We start from the raw sequence: 21,694 nt of genomic DNA, 5'->3' as shown, positions 1-21,694 counted from the left end.
TTCCTGTGTTAAGGGCTAATTGCACAGCTCCATACCATCCCTACACAGTGTCCCATGCCTCGCAGGTGTTACATGACTGTTGTTACCTTTGTTGGGCCTTGGCCTATTCGACCACTGCCCCTTTTATGTAGCTAGGCCTCCTAGCCTAGGCCCGCTGTGTTGGACCTAGCTTTGAGGCACAAGCCCAGCTCCCTACTTTCCTGTTGCTGGGCCCCTGTCTGCTGTGTACCTGTGGCACCAGGCTCTCGCGCCCCTGGATCTCTGCGCCCCTCTGGCACCGGGCTCTCAGGCCTCTGCATCTTGCACTATTTGCTGGGCTCCACTATGGGTCAATACTCACTGGAGCCTTGAGCCTGCCCTGACAGGGCTTCAGGCACTTATGTGACTCTAGGCACTAATGAGGCCTCCAAACCTCCCCTTCAAACCTCATCATAAACCTCTGGTTTAACTGCAACATAAACACTAAGCCCCTGGGCTATAACAAAGAAAAATAACCGGGGTAGTGAGCCTGCTTGCCTCGCGGCTCCCTCTCTCTGGGGAATGCTCTGTCCTGTATCCCAGCCTACAGAGCTATTTTCTTTCAATCTCTTGGGCATTCAGGAGCCCACACTCTGCGTGATCCTGGGCCAGCTGACTCCTGCTGCTCAACCCAGGGCTTCCATAGGTCTGGCCTGAACTCTGTCCTGGTTATGTGACAACCCCCAGTCATCTGACGAGCCTGCAGGGCTGCCCTTTAATCCCTGCTCTGTTGATAGGCTCTGTCCTGAAGACTCTGTCCTTAAAGCTGCTGCCCTGCTTTCTAGTAACAGGGCTAGGGCTCCCTGTTACAGGGTGGAATGGAGGGGGAATTCATTTTATATGTATTCTTTGTGTGTATGCATGCATGCATGCGTGATGGGGGTGTGCAAGCGTGTATGCATATGCACGTTTGTGTGTGTGTGCATGCTTGTATGCCTGTGTGTGTGTGTGTGTGTGTGTGTGTAAAATGCATGTATGTGTGTGTGTAAAATGCATGTATACGTGTTTGTGTGTAGACACTTGTATGATTTTTTGTGCATTAGACACTTGTATAAATTTGTGTGCATTTGTATAAATGTTGACTGGCAATTGCTTCTTGAGATGTTTAAACTAAGTAAAAAATATGTGGAAACCTTTTCTCAGTTGCCTAACATTTAGAGTTGTAGGGAGATAAATATAACAGTTGTGATAAGCAAAACATTCATGGACCAGAGTTGATTTTACTTCATGGGAATTACTGGTGGGATGGTTGAGGACAGGCTACCCAAGGTTTGCATTGTACATGATCCCTTAATCAAGTATTAGCATTTCCAGATGAGTTCCAAGGAAGATCATTGTCATGTTTCTTTCCATCTCTTCAGGTACAACAAAATCAGAAGATCGAGCTGCTCTGCTGAAGAAGTTCAATGAGCCAGGTTCCCAGTTCTTTATCTTCTTGTTGAGCACAAGGGCAGGAGGTCTGGGTTTGAATCTTCAGGCTGCTGACACTGTCATTATCTTTGATAGTGACTGGAATCCTCATCAGGTTATTTTTTTATTTATATATCACTTGAACCAATTGATTTAAAAAATTGATTGTCCATTTTAAGCTTCCTATTTTAATTTGGGAAACTAATTGCACACATTTCTATTGTCAATAATGCTTTCTTTAAATCAGTATGATAGTGCATCTGTCTGCATATAGCTTATCTGCAAGGGAGCCTTCCAAATGGAGGCCTATGTCTCCAACTTCTACAATGCAGCTCTGGTTACCAACTTAGCCCAGATGTTAGGAAACTGGTCTCTCAATGGAATACACAAATGCTGGTCAGTTATGCCACACTATCCTTACCTGCATATTAGTTTCACACTCTCTCACTCAACAGGCTAACAGTCATACCTCCTATAGCAGTCTATGCTGGGGACATTATATTTTTATTGTAAGGGCAGTCACAATAGCTAGAGTTGGCTAGTAGTAGGCACAACTACACAAGATGCTACTGTGCAGTGATTACTGTGCATTTATTTAGTATTTGATTAAACAAGCACTAAAAAACATGTGCAGTAACCAGAGTTACTGTGCAGTAGTGCCAGCAAATGCCTTTTTAGTGACGCTACTGCACAGTGGCCTAATAATAATACTGTGCACTGGTGTATTAGCACTGTTGGTACTGTGATTCACTACTGCAGTGCACAGTAGTAGTCGGCTACTGCACAGCTGGTGTCTCATGTAGATGCGCCAAGTGAGTACATGAGCCTGCAGTAAAAACTAACATACTTGGTCCAAGTAAAAAAGTGGAAAGAAGCAAGTGTAGTTAGTCTATATTTGTCTCTTACACATTTTTAAAAATGTAGTGCTATGTTGATGCAATTACTTGCCTGTATTTCTCCTTGCAGTTGCCACAATCATGCATGCAAATCCCATAATTACATAACCTGCACATTTTTCATGTGGCTATTGATTAGATAAGCAGAGAGACTTCAAGCACTTTATTTTAAAAATTTCATTTCACAGATACATCTTTAGGACCTAGGATAAAGAGAGACTTTGATATCTGGAAAGGGAACTTAGATTTGGGGTTTTTGAAAGCAAAAAGTACTGTAACTCCTCTTGTTTCAGGATTTCAGTGGGCAGCTTGGGTGACATTTATAGTACAGTCTACTGTATGTGCATCAGCCAGGTAGTAACGTATGCTATCAGTACATATTGCAGAATATTTTCTGCACTGCCTAATGAGGAGATTGCCAAATTGTAAAATGCATTCAACTTCTGGTTCCCTTTTGGGAATGGAGTAATTTGTTAACTTTAATGAAGCATGTGCTAAAAGGAGGTACTAATAGGATTGGTTAGAGCCCAGGTATAGCCCTTTCAGGAATGAAAGCTTGCATTTCCTTCTCAACATCGCCTGTGCTTCTGTAAGTACATTGTATAAATGTGTTCACACTGTGACTTTATGTTCACTTTTATCCAATGCAAGCTGCAAATATGCCTTTAGATCAAAACAGTCCATTAAATTAAAGCACCTAGAACTATAAATAACTATGGAAAGCAGGACTTCTTGATTGCAACCCCAAACAGCTAGGCTGAAACTGGCACCAATACTGTGGGGCTTTTTTTTTTTTTTTTTTTTTAATTAATCTCTATGTTAAGGTACCTTGTTCTTGTAAAATAAGGCAAGATTGTGATAAAACAAAATTAACAGATCTTAGATTATCTGCCCTTCATTAGTATTGTTTGTTTCCTATTATGCGGAAATAAGATTCTGTAGTTTTTGGGTCACTGACAAGAACACTGTACATATTTTTACAAGGAGGTCTGAATGAATAGAATCTTAAAATTAATAAAATAAAACCACTTTGTCCTCTTTAAGACATTTGTTTGTGAGTGACGACTGCGAATCAAAAGACAGCTTTCGTGAAACTAGCAAAAATCAACTGAAACTGATTTGTAGTCATGAAATTTACTATAGGAATTAGTTTTTTTGAACTTAGGGTTCCAAAGGCCAAAAAAACCTGGTGACCCAGTTAAGGACATCAACATAGTCACTGTATATATATTTTAAATTCATGGAGAAGATTATGAGCACTAACTAACATCAATATGCATGTAAGCCATCATTAATAATTGGGCTCTTCTACTTTGCTACCTCAAAGCATGAGGTAGCTATGAGTTTTTCCAACCAATCTTTACTTACTTATTAATATGTAATATTTGAAAATGTTTAAAATGGGATTTGGCTGTGAACAGGCAGGTTGCATAGTGTAGATGTCTTGTATATAAAAGAGATGTGTTTTTTCCTGAACAGGACTTGCAAGCACAAGACAGAGCTCACCGAATTGGCCAGCAGAATGAGGTTCGAGTCCTGCGACTATGCACTGTAAATAGCGTGGAGGAGAAGATACTTGCTGCTGCAAAATATAAATTGAATGTGGATCAGAAAGTTATTCAAGCTGGCATGTTTGATCAGAAATCTTCAAGTCACGAGCGCAGGGCCTTTCTACAGGCCATATTGGAACATGAAGAAGAAAATGAGGTACTGAATTGAAATGTCTAGTACCACAAAACGATGAAAGAATTGTTTTCAGAACATTTTAATGATAATCTTATTCCTTGTTAGTTGCAAAGCTGACATAAGTTGATTTAAAATTGGATTTGTATCATTCTTATCTCCCAATCAAAGAACAAAACTCAGTTTTAACTTTCACTTCCCAGTATTTTCTTTGTGTTGTTAACTTATCACATACCTGTAATGCACCTTGAAGCAAATTTGTATGTCCTCAGGGGTGAGTTTAGGAATACCAATGGGAAATAAATGTAGACTACATACCTATGCTTACTGTGTGCCTACACAAGTCCACAAACTAGGCAATACAGAGAGTTTAGAGTATCTCTGATTCCATGCCCCAGTTCCATGCTTGGGACCTCCCAAGGCAGAGAGCTGGAATAAATGTAAAGTTAGGCATTGTGACTTCAATTTGTTCCTACCTTTTCTGAATTTTGGAAATATCTACAGACTGCTATTTTTGAAAGTGGCTCCTAAAATTCATATATAGATGCCTAGGTAAATAAGTAGAACTTCAGAAATGCTGAATACCCACCCACTTTTTCAGGTTCGTGATTTCAGGGTCCCATTTTTGCCTCCCTTATACTAAAGACCTAACTTAATGTGCTCCCATAAGTTAGCAGAAAAGTTTTGTTCTTTCTGCAAGGTGATAACACCCGGCACTTAAAAACAAAAAACCCCTCAAACAAATCAAAACAAACTCACCATTGAACTTGGTAGGACTCCTACATGCATGTGTATGTGTATCAGTATATGTTAGCTTTTTAACCATTCTTTACTACATACATTTTTATCAGGGCGAGTATATCTTGTGTGTCAACAGCATCTGATAACATTTGCTATATGAATTGCTTTTTGTAGTACAGTAAAAGCTGTGCTATCCAGCACTTTATTAACTGGCATGCTCTATTGATCAGCACGCTGATCAATGCGGCAAAAACAACACTGGAAGTCCCACCGTGGCACTTCCGGTTTCTCTGAGTCCCACGGCCTGTGGCAAAGCAGCCTGCACGCACACATTGATATGTGTGTAAATAGTAAAGTTTTCATTAAAATTCCCTCCTCGCTACTCATCATTTCTGTTCAGGCCCCCCTCCCTGTCCCTCAGCACACTGACGCACCGGATGCGGTGGGAGGGGCAGTGGCCCGAACAGGTGGCAGCCCGAACAGATGCCTCTCAGATAACCAGCAGTTTTGATTAACCAGCACTCCACATTCCACCTGGATGCCAGATAACACAGCTTTTGCTGTACTCAAATAGCCAGTAAGTTAAATAGTAAAAATGGCTGATAGCATATGGGCATAGAAAAATCAAATCTAGCAGCATGGAAGGATGGGAGAAACAACTGGTCAGACTGCTTGTGTTGGGTTATGGAATATTCTGTGGTCAGCAAAAATTGCTGTAGTATCATACTCTAATTTCAACCTTTTAATTTCATGCAGCTTAGTATTTGGACTAATTTAGCTAAAGCTAAAACAGGGATGAAACTCTGGAAAAGTTCATTAACAAAACTAGTTACATTATTGTTTTGAAAGGTGAGGCTTATTTTAAACTCCAGATTATTGATACTAGAATCTCTAGTAAAAAGTTAGGTAGTCTTAAATTCTAAATTAGGTAGTCTAAAACACAGCTCTCATGAGTCTGTGCCAGAAGATTCTATAAAGAAACATCCAAGCTTGTAAAACTCTTCCCCTTAGCCTTTTCTTACTGCCTGAAAATGAGGACTAAATTAAATGAATTACCCTTTCAGCTGAATTCATTCTTTTGCAGGATAGTCTCCAGCATAAACAGAATGCATCTACAAGCCTATAGTTAAAGTTGCAGAACAGTAATCTCCCCAAATGTGTTTTGGGCTCAACATAATTATGTCCCTCATGTCATATTTGTCTATCCCAAGAAGAGAGGAAGGTGAAAACAATGTTCAGTTAATAACTGATACAACAGAAGTGTTTTAAATTAGAGCTAATATGTTTTACTAGTGCTGCAGCCAATCATCTGTTAAATAGATAGAGAGTAGTGTCAGCTGGTCTTAAGTGTCATAGCTAGTGGCAGTTTATACTGATCTGAAAATCTGCTTCATGGATTTATTCCCAAACTTACCTCTGCGTGGTTGTTCTCTTACTGAAAAGAAGTGTTATGTTTCTGATTTCTCTAAGAATCCTTCTGACCAGGGAATCTGCAGGTGTTGGGCATTGGTACTGAAACCATGAGGTAACCAGCAACTTTTAGGGCTGTGGTATAATAGTTTGGGACAAACAGAAGCTTAAGTGAAAGGTAGCTTGTGTGCACATTATAAAGCATCACTGTTTGACTTTTTTCATGGAAACATTAGAAAAATAACAGAATGAAAAGTGGGTACTTTAGTCCATAATGAAGATTCATTTAATGTCATAATAACTAAAATGCTTAGAACAATATTTTAGTGGAATTAATAGTTCAGATTAAATTCTCAATTTTAAATTGGAGAGAGAAAACCATTAGGGTTGCAGTGAATAAATTGTCCTTTCCTTTCTTAACGTAATTAAGAAAACAAAGATAATTATATTGCAGCAATGTCCAGAAAATATGTTTCGTAAATGTGTGTATTTGTAAATAAGAACCCAAAACTACAATCAAGCATTTAGAAGCGCTGATTGTGTAAATGTTTAGAAAATGAATGTTTGAGTTAGCTGCCATGTCTTAACTCCTGCAGTTGAGTTCAGTAATGGGTATGTTTCTTTGTTGCTGTAAGTATGAGTCTCAGACCCCAGAGTCACTGAACTAGTTTAATAAATTGGCTTAAGTTAGTATGTGGTTTAAACTTCTCTGCAGTTGTCATGCACTATGTAATGGGCTTTGTAAAAAATAATCTTAATTTCATTGTCTTTAATAAAACTTTAATCGACACTGTTCCCAAATTCTGCTAGTAAGCAAACATTAATGTTGCATTACTTAACCCTCAAGTCAGGAAATGCCTTTAGTTTATGTACACAACTCTGCATTCCATGTTCTTACTATGATACAGGTTAGAATTAATGGTCACATGCTATTTGTAAGATCATCCAGCAAGTATTCATGCAATTACTTTTACAATCTGAGATATATTAACTGAATTCATGGGATCAGTGCTATTTGAACTTATAAATATGCCTAAATGTTTATGGGATTGGGACATGGGTATCATCTATGAATGCTCACAAACAGGCACTAGAAATCCTATCCTTGGAAAACTTCCCTCTCCAGCTTCTGGTTACATTTGATTAAATACATTAAAGATATTTTTACAAAATATATCATTGCACAATGAGTGCAGCTGTAAGAAAATTTAAATTCCATATTAGTTTAAGCCAATTTATTAAGCCAGTTTACTGATTTTTGAGAGCTGAGAGTTGCATGTTTACACACAGCATAAGGCACTGCCACCTGGAGATAACTGAGCTAGCTCAGGTACTAGAAGCAGCATTCATTAGCACTCACCTGGGTTAATATATCCTGTTTTTCCACAGGGGGTAATTAACCCAGGCAGAACACTGCTCTTATATGGTTTAAGTACTTCATTAAAAGCTAGCTTGAGTATCTTTATATGGCAGTGCATTGTGCCAGGCAGATGTATCCTAAATAGTGTCCCTGAATTTGCTGTCAGAATTTTTTTTCATGTTCTTTGCCTCTTCATTTCTGTAGTGTTGTTCAGTACAGTAATTGGGTCAGCTTACTTTTGACTTAAGGTAAATTTGAATAATGTGGATGCATGTAAAAGGGTTCTTCCATTGCCCTTTAGAATTCCCTTGTTTATGGAGGCAGTTTCTGTTAGTCTCTGTTTTTTAGCTTGCTTCTTTTTTGCGTGCACTTTTCTTTCTTTGCCTAGCCCCTCATGTGGGTAACATGATTAGATAAATGTTATGCAGATTGAGCATGAGTAATATAGCCACCTGCATTTCAGCCTTTGCTGTCACATTTTTACACTAAGGTACACATTACACTGTTTTAGGTGGTAAGAAGCTAGTAAAACTTCCACAAGGGGAACATTTTGTGCTAAGTACAAAAGAAAAAATGAGAGAATTCTGCTTTTGTTATGTACCATAACTGAAACTTTTCCATGGCCCTTTGTTTCCTTTTGTCATCGTATGCACGTGCAGTATAGCCCTTATCTTCCAGCATATCACCTTTGACTGGTTCCTTCTTTCCCCATCACCCTTCCTACTGCTTTGTGTTATCTTCACATGTATTATTGGATTAAAATGCTGTTCTTTTTAGCCTGAATTGAGTTTGTGATCTCCACCAACTTGGTGACTTGAAAGATTGTTTCTTATAATACACCATTTGACACTGATGCCATTGGATTAAATGCTGATGTTTTTAGGAGTCCATTAATGGAATTGGACCTATTGCTTATTAAGGGGACTATTGATTTATTAGCTTAGCTATGAAAGTGCATAAGGTATAAACAGCCAGTGCTATATTTTTATTTCTTTAACATTTTGGTGAAAGTTGTGATGCTGATAGCTCTTAAGAGGAGGTATAGAATGTATAGGAGCAGTGCAGGCTTTTGCATTGCTTTGTCACTGTTCCTCAGGCCTGACTTTGAGAAGCCAGTAGAGCAGTTAGGACCAATTCACATGGTCTCTCTTCTGAGGCTTCTATTAAGTGTGTTGGTTCCAATGTGAAGAATTGTCCACCAGACACTGGACTTAAAATACCAAGTCCTTTCAAGACAGTTAGTTTATTTGGAGAGAGGGCAAGTGCTGTAGAACCCATTAAAAATATTGCAGCCATAGCATCATTTCACATTTTTAATTGAATGCTTGATTCTGAATTTGTTTTGCCAGCTGTATTTGGGGAAGAGGGGATTTTATTTTTATGAGTTTCTTTAAGTAGCTTGTTTAAATAGAAAAGGTGAACTTTTATATCAGAGGCTTTGCTGAGATGTTAGGTTAAAGAAGCAAGTTGTTACTGATTGCTTTCCCTAGGATTAAGTGCACTGTTGTTCTAAGATCCTTTTCTTTTACCCCTGTTTTGGAAACCAAGAGAGCATGGAAGAGATATAGCATTTTTGTGGGGGAGACAGCATTTCTTTCATGAAGAAAAGATTGTAGAGTAGCAGAAGGGAAATGCATATGTTTTAACTGAAATGAACTGATGGATATCAGCTCATTGTGCTTGTGACCCAGGAAAGCCACAGACCAAAATTTCCTGGTTGCACATTTGCTCACTTCCTCATACTCTGTTTGTGAAGATGATAATCAGTTCCAATTGTCTTTTTGATGAAGTCAAGTCTGTGTTACCTCACAGTCGCTTAACAGTTAGGAGTTCTTAAAGTTTTGGTTTTGCTTTAAAGGTTTCACATGTGTCTTCTGGTAGAAGAAAGGTCAGCGTGCCACTGATCTTGTGCTTCATCAGGTCTGATACTGGCTTTGTATTTTTATAAATCCTTCTGTCTCAAATTAGGAAGAAGATGAAGTTCCTGATGATGAGACTCTGAATCAAATGATTGCTCGACGGGAAGAGGAATTTGATCTGTTCATGGTAAGGACACTAATGATAAGTAGTGTATCTTTTCCCCTAGTCTTTTCAACATTTGTGTTGCTAGAGGCACTACTCTTTCACGCTTCAAATTATAGACTTTTATCGGGGAGGGAGAGACTTTATTACATACTTTGTTCAGGGTGAAAAGAGAAAGTAATTTTCATTTAAAGAGAGCAGCTTCATACAATCTACAAAATGTGGCAAACCTGAGTAAGTAATTTAGTAAAATGATGTCTGAAGAGAGGTGAATTTAAAGTTTTAATTTGGAGGAGATTCAGGCAGTTCAAAAGCATTGGTCATCATTGTAGCTCTAATTACACAACCCTTTTTCATTTTTAAATGATTTATCTCACTTGCTGTGCTCTTCTGGGCTTCTGCCAGGATAAGTTAGGAGCTGGTCCCATGGTGGTAGTATTTAGGAGCTTATGATGGTGCTTTTCTTTTTTTCCAATGAGGTCTGCAGTTTTCTAAGCAGGACTAGATGATAGTGAAGTACAAATGCCAGCACTTGGTCACATCCACCATTATTTGAACCAGTGCAGCTGAATTGATGGGAGAACTACTAAAAAGTCAGCACAGACACAGCTTTTGTGATGACCTTTTTATAAGTATCCAAGGTGGGGATAAAACAAAGAGCCTAAACATCTCCCTAATAAGTTCCTGTGTTCAAGTCCCTGGATAATGCACCTAGAAGGGAAAAATCATGGTCACCTACGTGCACCACACTGGTGGGAGTAGGTTCCTCCATTCTCTAAAATGGAGCAGCTGCCTGTCATGCACATACGTTCACACCTTCATGTACTGGAAAGCTTGAGAAGGACTGTAAAGTCCTGTGAGACTATACTTTTTAAAGGTCCACGATATGGCCCCAGATTATTTCTGTCCCAAGAGTATGTCTTAAAGCATAGTCTGTGCACATGTGTCTACAGCAGGAAACCAAGCTTATAGCAGAGAAAACATTGTCCTATGCGGCAGTTTGGCATATTGCTGCTAAAATGCCAGTCCAGCCCTGCTATGTTAGATTCTAATTAATGTTGCCCAAGAGTTTAAGGCCCTGAAGAAACGATGATCCATTGAGAATGCGCTCTCATTTAAACATTCCCATACCATTGCCACAGCAGGACTCAAGTGTAGAGAATTTGACAAACCAGAAACCAAGAGGTGATCATCTGATATCCAACTGTGCAAGTTGAATATATAATTGTAAGCCAAACGGCTTCTTCCTGATTTCTGTTACAGATGTATGCATCTGTATACCTTGTGGAATTTCCTGTTGCTGTGTTCGGCTTCTGTAGCTAAATTTACAAGGTTTGTGGTGATTGATGTGGGTGTTGGTGTCAGAGACCAGGACTGAAAATTAAATATCTTGATTTTACTGTGCTGTGAAAGTAGATAATGCTGCATGAAACGTTCTCAATGCCAGAGGCCCAGCAGGAAATAGAGAGAGCATTGGTCGAATTGGTCAACCTTTTTTGTTGAGTTTGACTTATTTTTACACACTTTTGTACCTTTCTGTTTATGGATTAAGTTTAAGCATTTCCCAAAAATCAGTAAGATTTTAGTTTAGGTTTTAGGAGATTAGGTTCAGGGCAGCTTGCCATTGCTTGTGCTTAAATCCTGCTACCCGTATATTAATACACCTAAATGTTCTAAGGGAATAAGGAATTGATATCAATGCAAAAAACATTAACCTTCAAATCTTCTTATTATTACAGTAGTTGAGGCAGGTATTTTAAAAAAAAAAAAAAGAAGCATTTCTTAGCTACTAATAAGTCATTAATATTAATACAGTTGTATCCTGAAAAGTGACTCTCAGAATAATGGTCTAGATTTGGGTTCCATGTTTTCTTTACCTCAGTAATTTTAGTATCTGGTATATAGAGCTAGTGAGGAAAAAGATATTTTTCTATTTTCCAGCCCTGCCCATTAGAGTTGAGTTGTGAGGAGAGGCAAGTTTTGTTCTCCATCACCAGTCATAATGATTCTACTCTCAGTAGTAGAATCAGTCCCATGTTCTCTGCTGGTGTTAGATCAACATAATTGAAATTTAGCAACCTGCTACATTGATGCACGAGAGAGAATAGCATTTAGTTTGCTCTCTTGGCTGGGCTAAGAGGCGTAAGAGGTAATAGCATATTTTAGTAATTCAGTTGAATAGTCCTAACTAAATAGGCACAAGGGCCAGTTGATTCAGCTGGACTGTACAATTTTTATACTGTAACTTTTCGAATTAGAACTGCTTTTTGGTGTACAAACATAGCTGATGAATATCAAACATTACTTGACTGGGGTGACTGAAGGTAATCCTTATTTCTCTGATCTGGACTGTGTGTGTCCTGCTTGTTTTTGACTGTAAATTAGCGAAGGCTGATGGCATTTAAATAGCAGTGAGGTTTGAAAGAAGCCTCAACCATGCTATTTTCCCTGTCTATGTGCCCTTTGCTGAGAATGGTGAAGAGAATTTGATACTTTACCAACTTTCTGCCACCCAATGTGTGCATCTACACGGATGCTACGTCGCTGTAGCAATGAGCTGTGGCGACTTAGCTCATCGCTACAGTGACATACAGGAGTGTGAGTGGGTACAAACTGTGACAGAGATGTAGCATCTAAAACTGATGGGCAAAGTCCGTCTCACAGGGCGGATCTGGTCGGCCAGGGACTCCATTTTCCAGCCGTCCCTGCCGGCATGGCTTGGGTCAGTCTCCATGGAGACCCCAGCTACACATGTGCAGGAAAGCTCAGGCTGGGCTTGTCATGGAGACGAGCCGCAGCTGCACTGGCAGCGTGCACAGCAGCGCAAGGGGCTGCTCCAGAGCCACTGGGAATTTGTGATGGGGGCAGCTTGCTCCAGAGCCATGGCAGAGCCACGATCTGTAGCCTGCACACTCCAGGCAGAGGCGTGCAAGCCAGGGATGGTGGCTCTGCCCTGGCTCCTTGCAGTGGTGATGGCCTGGTCTCCATGGCAAGCCCAGCCTGAGCTTTCCTGCACAGGTGTGGCTGGTGTTTCCATGGAGACCAGCGCAAGCCATGCGGGCAGGGGATGCTGGGAAATGGAGTCTGGCTGCCAGCCAGATTGGCCATTTTGCCCACCCCTGGTCTAAAACTAACCGTGCGCTGCAAGTACTAAATGACTGCGTAGTACCAAATGCAGTCAGGGGCGTGTGTAGATGAACTCAATGAGTCCCTCCACCGAGTAATTCTCTTTATAACCAGTTACAGGAGCACAGGGCTTAGTCTCTAGAAGTGGCTATGTACAGAGTAGTCATACTTCATCCCAAGATAAGAGTTTTTATATTGAATTTGTTTGGGTTTTTTTGTCCTGTTTATCAATCAAGTGATACTGAACAGATTTTATATTTCAGTCTCTGAAATATAGCTTTTTACAGCCAAATCATTAGCATGAGAAACCAGTTTAATAGAGTCTGAAGTATTCTTTTGGATTCTTCCTTTCTCCACACCTCTGCACACACAGGAAATCTTGTATATAACCTTATTGAAAATGAGTCCTCCATATTACATCACTTTAAAACTTTGCATAAATATTTTGGTATGTGGTGATAACCAGGAAATGGGCCTCCCTTAGTTTAACCCCACATAGATATTCTTATACCATGCACACATACATATCTGTTTAGAACTGGAGTGTCTCAAATCCTATCAGGCATTCCCCTTCACATCTCCCTGCTAGCTGAAACCTGGATCTCCTGTTTAGCAATAAGATGTTCTTCCCATTTCTGGCCAAGAAATATGACACTGAAGTAGGATTACGTTTTAGATTTATACCTAGATCTCAAGGCACAAATGCTTGCTTCAGGTTTAAAAGGCAATGATAAATCAGGATGCTTTCCAATTTTTTTAAATTTTTTTTATTTTTTTGAGGATGGTGATTTCAGTTCTTTTTCTTTAGGTACTTAAATGCAGCTTTTATAGCTAAAGATTAAAAAAAACAAACAAACCTCACTGCTTTATTTGGTTCCTTTTCATGTATGACATCACATATTAGGCATAACTAAGGACAGCAGTTCTTGAACACAGTCTTTAGCCACTAACGTGTCATTGGGAATTCTTCAGAGATACCCTTTTCTTTTTGTTTAAAAAAAAAAAAAAAAAAAAAAAAGAAAAATATCCCAAACATCTTGTTTACTTTTCTGTATTTGCAGCATTCTTAATGTGTATACACATGGGATGCTGTGGATTTTTTTTTAAACAGCTACTCAGTTTTGTGTGGAGCTAAATGACTGGGGGTTACTATTGCAGATTACAATCAATAAACTCATGTCTAGGGTTACCTTCAAGTCCTTTCCAGTTACTCAGTATTCAAAATCCCTCTTGGTTTTTTTCACTCTCCATTGCTGCTGGTTCAGGAATTGGCCAAAATTTACTCTAAATTTAGGGGGGAATAATAAAGGAAGTGGAAGCTTCTAACTAAACTAAAATAACCTTGCTCTCCACACAGGTTTTTAAAACACATTTCTCCTTTGACTCGACAATGATACTTTTCCCACCACTTTTCGCATGCGCCTAGTAGTCTGGCACCCACTATTAACAATTGTAAATATTCTGGTAACTTCCATACCAAATGTATTTTTGTTTTCTTTTTCATTTGCTGCAAGTGACAGCAACTTTTTGGGGGGAGGTGTGGGGGTGCAACCTCATCCCCAGCAAGAATAGACAGAATTCATAGTGAGAAGTAGGTGTGCTGTGCAGGTATCACTGAAAGGCTTATTTGAGACATTCATGTACAGGTTTCCCTTGCTTTATGCAGGTTCTGTATGTGTGAATTTGCTCTTATTCAATGACCCTTTTTATACCAAAAAATCATTATATGCAAGATAAATTCACGCTTATGCAATTGGTGTGGTGGAAGCCTGCAATCAGCTGCTTTTTGCTATGCATTGTGGGAGTGACACGCACCAAAATGTAGTCTCCTGTATGGATCTGTGCTCCTTGCTCATTTTCTGTGACATGGGTTACTGTAGTTGCCATCCCTATTATGGTAACATTCACCACCACCCCTTGCTTGTGTGTACTGTCTGCTGTTGGTGAGTACCAAAATTGACTTGTAAAAGCGGTAGAAACGGGTCTGGGGGCCAGTACAGTCGAGATCTTGGAACATATCCCTATTGTTACATTGTAAAGTGGGTTCCCTTTACATGAATTCAAGTTATGTGCCGTTTTCCAGGATCACACGTACAGCATAAAATGAGGGAAACCTGTATTAGTGTAATGCAATCCTGCCTTGGTTAACAAACACCACAAGGAAGTATGTGTGGATGTGTATATGTATAATGGTTTCTTAGTTATAGTATAATATTAAGGTTGTTTCTACGATTTATATCTGTATTTTTTTTTTTTAATTTAAGTAAGCCCTCCTTATTGAAAACTGCCATTTCATAGGGGATCCTTGGACCCCCAGAATTTGAGTTGCTACTCTAGTTGTAGTAATTTTTTTTAATTTTCCTTCTCAGACCCACAGTGATAGTGTCTTTGACCTTGTAAAAGTCAGTGATTTTTTTTTTTTTTTTTTTTTTTTAAGCTAAAAAAAAAAAAAATCAAAAAATCAGAGCTGTCCCTTTGCTGCTTCATGTGGGTTAACGCACCCTAGAAGTAATACAGAAGGAATAGGATGGCAGTTTTATCAGCCAACAACACAGCATATTATTGAAGCTGACAGTTATAGACACCAATTCTGCAAAAATGTACAGACTTTACTTACATGAAAGCATTTGTGGCAAAGCAACCTTAGTTTCAGGTATCACTAGTGATGCTGTGTGTATATAACTATAGTGCAGGTTATGGTATAGTAGCAGTTTCAGGTAGCCTTATTGTCATTTTTTAGGTCTATTGCTGTTCTATGAGAAAACATGACTCAGTGTTGCAGCAATAAAAAGGCTTTTCATAGTAGCTTTTGAACAAATGGCATGCCCTATTTATAACCTCTTATAGTTAAAATCCTTTGGGAATGGCTAGAGTTTGCAGGGGTGTTGTGGTTTTATTTTATTTCTTTAGGAACTTGTCTTTAAGAAAGAAGCATGATTGTAATGTATTTCAACCTATATTTTGCAAATAATATCAAACATTTTTAGATGGGGTGGGGAGGTATGAATAATTGTAAAGATATTGCTCTGTGTAATTCCTGAGAACCGTGCGCTTTGTTACTTCTATCTGCTAATCAATACACATGCTGTTGAGATCTATTCTTTAATTAGAGTTGTAAACTCTGTGCCAGTCTGTAAATGGATGAGTCCATATAGATGGCCAGTTAGTTCATCTATAAATTAATCAGACTTTGAAAAGGGGCTACAATAATCTTGTGTGATGTAAGGATTCATTTAGAATACGTGCACGTGGCCAAGTAAAGGTTTTGAGAGTGAGCGTGCAGCTTGACCACTTGGATTTCAGATACTGCAGAGATATGAGAGAATAGCATACCACGTGCAAAATAGATTGTATACGAATAAAAATGCCAAGAACAAGCAGCTGCTGACCTTCTAGTACTTTCATTGTTACGGCTTCTTGGCCATTTTAACTTTCTTTTTGTATTCAAAGTATAGTTGCCAAAAATATTTAGGTACCTAATGATTTTGGTTGCCTTGGTAGTGAATGAGATTTGAGATATGCAAGTCGTCTATACAAGTCTGAAAATCTCAACTGAAGCGTCTAAGTCATTTTAAGAAATAGTTGGTTACCAAACATGAAAATAATTTCAGCTGTTCTTTGTATCACAGATACAATAGGGTCCTTCTAATTGCAATGTTGTCCTTCTAATAAGTCTAACTTTAAATGGCCTAGTTTAGTATTTTAATTTATACATAGTGTTCCAGTAAACAGTTGTCAGCACTTCAGCTGGCTAGCATGCTGGTTCTGACAACTGAAGCAAAGTGTCATCTGAACAGGACTGAAGTACAGGAACATCTTTATTCTAATTCCAGCTCACAGAATTCCATTTGTAGCCTTGGGCAAGTCACATAATGACTGCGCTTCAGTTTTCCTCATTAGTAAAATGGCAGTAATACCTTACGGGGATATTGTCAAGAAAAATTTGGTGTTTTGTAAATCACTCATAAGTGCTCTATGAAAACTATAATATAGATGCAAAAGTAGGTACAGCATTTTAAATAGCAGCTATCCCAGTGCCCATATCATCTGCTTTCTTAGGGGTGCTAAACATCTGTTGCTCCCACTCATTTCAGTGGTAGCTGTGTACTGATAAACTTGATTGAAAATAATCAACTGTCATGCATGGAGTTTCCCTGTTATAAAGGCTCCTCAGAAGTATAAACGTTGGAGAAGTGGAAAATAGTTGAAGGTAGACTTTAAAAATATTCGGCAAACTTCAGGCAGTACCAAATATCCAGCTTTCCTCCCACTCCTCAACTATTTTATTTACCTGTCTTTGCAGCGCATGGACATGGACCGTCGCAGAGAAGATGCTCGAAACCCCAAGCGCAAGCCCCGCTTGATGGAGGAGGATGAACTGCCATCCTGGATTATTAAAGATGATGCTGAAGTGGAAAGGCTTACCTGTGAAGAAGAGGAAGAAAAAATATTTGGGCGGGGATCTCGCCAGCGCAGGGATGTGGACTACAGCGACGCTCTCACTGAGAAACAATGGCTAAGGGTATGTGCCAGTTTTTATTTTCTGACAGCTGATGCTTGCTGCTAGGGGTTTTTGTCAGTGAATACTACCAAGTTGGAGTTAGAGGTTGAAAACTGTACAAGTAAAAAGGACACCTATCAGCCAAGGCTATATATTCTTATTATTATTACTAATCTGAGAGGTTATATTAAAGGCATAACTTAATATTTGAATTAGTTGCTGGAGCATACATTACTGTTGCCAGACTTGGAACCTAGTATTGCTCTACTGCGAATATTTTGTTACTATGGATCTTGACATATCTCGCTCATAGTTCTAGACCCATTAACCAGAGTTGTAATCTAGTGATGTAGACACTTTTTCTTGTAGCATAGCAGCATGCTAGGGTTTTGTGGTAAAAAGTCCTTCAGAATGTCTTTTTCTAACATGTGCAACTTGGCTACCTAGAGCTGAGACTCCTTTACCAAGAATTATGCTGTTCTGGAGGCTTCCAAACTAGATTCTGCTTTTCCAAAACCAGTTCTTCTATTTACCTAGGACTCTGAGACTGCTTTACAGCAGGAAGTATGCACTGCCTTTATGCCCTCAACATAGAGTTCACAGAAAGCCAGGACTCGTACATACTTTCTGGGTATCGCTAAGACAAAAAGGTCCCCATTACTTGAGGTGCATGCACAGCCATGGAAGAATGTGCACAAGGATGATACCTCTCAGAGGACTCCATGTATTGGTATGCAACTTCTTGACCTAGCCAGATTTCATGTCCTTGCTGGAGCACATGTGATCTGCTTCATTGTAGGTTTTTCAGGTCTTGGTACACAGTAGTCACTTCTGAGACTACAGTAACCTACTCGGCCCTTCTCAGCTTTGTCATGCTGTTGCCTAAAAGTGATTTACTGCTTTACTAAAAGTAAATGCTGATATAGGCATTGCTAATGTTTTCATGTCTGTAATTTGAGTGAGGTTAATAATGTTGTACTGTACTAATGTTCTCTGGTAAAAAGTCCTTGACATCAGCTGAACAATGGAGAGCTGAATCATCTGATACAAGTGTTCGATATAAAATGTGATCATTTTAGGTGTTTCATTATTGGAAATTCAGATTGTTACTATTGACTTGATGAGGGAGAGGAGAATGATACTACCTTTTTCTTTTCCATTCAGTTTTGTCCCTTATTCAGTTATTTAAGTTTTTCTGTATTTCTGAACCGAAGCCTGTATTTCTGAACTGCCTGCCCCCGCACCTTATACATACAGCCAAGACAATGGATTTCCACCACCCCCCTCACCCCCCTCCCATGTTGAATGGGGGAAAAATATTGTATCTTGCATTTTGAGTAAATACAGTATATACAAAATCAGAAAATGGGTACCTTCGGGGGATTTTTGGAAGATGAGATGATAGTTGGTCAGTCTTTAAATATGTATAAATTACTAGAGTGATTTAATCAGCAGCTTTACCCTGAGGGCTTTGCCATTTGTAACAAGATATGCTCATTGTACAGAAAATTTAAATTAATCATTTCTTGCTAATTGGAACTTGCAGACAATAAACTGCTTTTTAAAACAACATTAAGGATGTAGGAAAACACAGAAGAGCCAGTAAATTCTAAATTAAGTGTGTCTTTTTGTCTTCAATTCACAGCATTCTCCGTTGCACAGCCTCACATTGTTTGCTCTTTGTGCTGCTGTGTAGGTATCTTACAATAAATACTTCAGCCTACTGCAGAGTGGTGGCAAAATCAGGCTGTCACTCACTGGCAACAAGGATACTCCCTCTAGTTTCTCTGATTCTCTCCAGCTGTCAATTGGTCCCCTAGATCCCTCTGTTGCAGGGCTTTCCTGAGGGGAATATCAGCTTTCTGACTAACAGGTTGACTTGTTGATATCGGTATGTAATTCCTAGCAGTCTCCCAGGATTCCACTTGCCTTTTGGGAAACTGTCACCTGAACTCTGCTTCCCTTTCTGAAGTCCTTACAAAGGCTGCTGCCTTGAGGCTCTAAGGAGAAAAGCCAGAGGCAAAAAGGAAGCAGCTTCCTTTTTCTGATTCTGCAAAGAGAGTGAAGCCAAAAGGGTAGTGTGGCAGATGGAAGATCACACCTACTTCTCTAAAGCTTGTTTCAGCAACCATGGGTTTCCCTCTGCCAGTCAGCCACCTGCTTGTCGCCAGGGCTGGACACAGGTGTGGGCAAACCGGGCGGTTTGGGGCCCAGACAGAAAGGGGCCCCAAAATGGTAATTTTTCCCATTGTCTTATTATTATTATTATTATTATTATTATCTGTGGTGAAGGGGTGAAGTGAGGAGTCTTTGAACCTAACTCCCTTCATCTGCCACCAGTGGATCCCAGGTGGTAAAGAGAAAGCTTTTGAGGGAAGTCAATTTATAAACTGTAAGCTAGGCCCATAAGGGGGCATGTGCGTCTAGCAGGGGCATCAAACATATGGCCTGCAGGGCAGATCTAGCCCATGGAGCCATATGATCTGGCCTGTGAGTCTCTGGACTAACCCCATGTGCTGCATGGGGCACATGCTGGCCCCAGTTTCACACGCTACATGTAGTGTGTAGGCTGGACCAAGTGCTGCGTGCGCTGCTTTTCCTCCGTGTTCAGTTGAGGCTATAAGATGCATGTAGCACTCATGCCAGACTGGCTCTACATAGTAGCTTCAGGACCCATCCACATCAGACTGTGCTAGAGCCAGTGCTCAGGGCTGGTCCAGTGAGGCACCATACTCAACGCATGCTCTATGCTGGCCCCATGCTACATGCAGTGTGTGCAGCCAGCGGCCTGCTCTGCACATAGTACACAGACTAGACCTGACATTTTATGCAGCATAGGGACTCTGGGGTATGGGGTGCATGCAGCATGGAACCGGCCTGGCCCTGTGTGCTGGTTCCAGTATGCACCTGATCTTGATTGGCCCGGACAAGCATATAGGGTTGCTACAGCAGGGTGTCATGCTGTACTAGGTCTAACCCATGCACCCTGTGCAGAGCGAGCAGTTGCTGTTGTGCCAACTCTGACCTTGACCCTGAGCCTAGGTTGAGGCCAGAGCCAGAGCCTCAGCAGATGCCTGCTCCCACACCGTACACACAAATCCAAGACAAGGGGGTTCCTCTGCTTCCCCCCCCCCCCCCCCCCCCCCCCAACCCCATGTTGAATGGGGAAAAACACCTTGTTTTTTATTCAAATAAATACGATGTATACAAAATCAGAAGGTGGGCACCTTCAGGTACAGTACTATGAAACTATGCTTAAAAGATCTGTAGCTGCCTTAGATGAGCTATAGATGAACATCTCTTCCCATACTCCCTGGAAGATGCAATAGAAGAATGGGTTGTTACCAGCTGCTGCTGTAGGTCACCATGCCCTAACTGTTGAGCTGTTCATAGCTGCCAAAGTGGATCGCCATACCTTCAAACCCAGGTTATTGTTCTCAGCTTTTGATGCAGACTGCTGTGTCTCACCTCCACCTCCTTGCCCCAGCAGATGGCTGTCTCATGTATGGAGGGGAAGCCCACATCTGAAAGAACACGTAATATAAAGAGTCTCTTGACACAATGTTTGTTTATTTGTAGTTCCTCATCCCTGGACATTGTACATGAATCTAATGTTAAGCCTGTGTCACAGCCACATTTACTTTATTAAGCTTTATCCAGCTGTAACTTAATAGCTGGATAGATCTCTTTATGATATGATAGTTTGTACATGTAACCAGTTTAAAGCAGTTGCACAGTTAATTGCATAATACATGTAAAGTGTAGAGGGGGTCTAAGATGCCACCCTGACTTACCTTCGACCTGAAAAAAAATCATGGGATACAAATATTTTTTTTTCAGGTAGTAATATTGAGCTTTGGTCCTTGGAAGCAGATGCTAAGGCAAGTCAGTTTCCTGCTAGTTTAGTGATACAGATGGGAAGCTGAGGCTATAGGGAGACATTAGAAAAGTCTATTTATTATCCTGGCTCCTGCCAAACTATTAAAAGCACATAAGTCATATGGCAAATTGGAACAGTGCACAGAGTAGAACAGGACTTAAAAAAAAAAAACCCAGTGTAAGTAGTAACTAGAACAAACTGCTGTGTGTTGAGGTCAGCTTGTGCATAGCTGCCCTCAGTTGCTTCAGAGCCATCTGGAATGCCTCCCAGCCAGGTCTGTCTGGAATTGGGTCCTGAATTACAGCCAGACCTTCTCAGTTCTGGGTAAGAAGGCAACATATAGTTTGGCTCAAAATTAGGTCAGTGGACATTATCCAGAGGAGATTCCTGATGGAGCTGTATAATACCTGTAGATAGCTTTTTTTTCATTCCAGGTTTCAAGCGACCCTTGCAAATGCCAGGATGTAAATAAAAATCCATCTGGTTTAGAGCTGAATACCACAACTCATTCACCTTCCCTTTTCTAGCCTCAGAGAATTGGAAACAAGGAGAATAGGCCTCCTTTTCAAGGAACAGAATAAGTTGCTAGAGGAAGCTTATCTTTACATTCCTATTTGCCATCTTAAATGAAAATCTTGTTTTGCACA

At 40.0% G+C, this 21,694-nt stretch overlaps 1 protein-coding gene across 1 annotated transcript in view; it reads left to right on the top strand.

Moving 5' to 3' along the window:
• Positions 1-21,694, top strand: part of LOC102370874 (probable global transcription activator SNF2L2) — a 139,159-nt gene that overhangs the window by 90,232 nt on the left and 27,233 nt on the right. Inside the window, 4 exon segments of the mRNA XM_025202977.1 lie at positions 1,380-1,543; positions 3,804-4,031; positions 9,487-9,564; positions 16,970-17,188. Coding sequence (XP_025058762.1) covers positions 1,380-1,543; positions 3,804-4,031; positions 9,487-9,564; positions 16,970-17,188 — 689 coding nt within the window.

Source organism: Alligator sinensis, unplaced genomic scaffold (assembly GCF_000455745.1).
Source record: "Alligator sinensis unplaced genomic scaffold, ASM45574v1 scaffold308_1, whole genome shotgun sequence".
Classification (NCBI taxonomy): domain Eukaryota; kingdom Metazoa; phylum Chordata; order Crocodylia; family Alligatoridae; genus Alligator; species Alligator sinensis.
The sequence above is the reverse complement of the archived record's forward strand: the minus strand, read 5'-3'. Positions and strand labels throughout refer to the sequence as shown.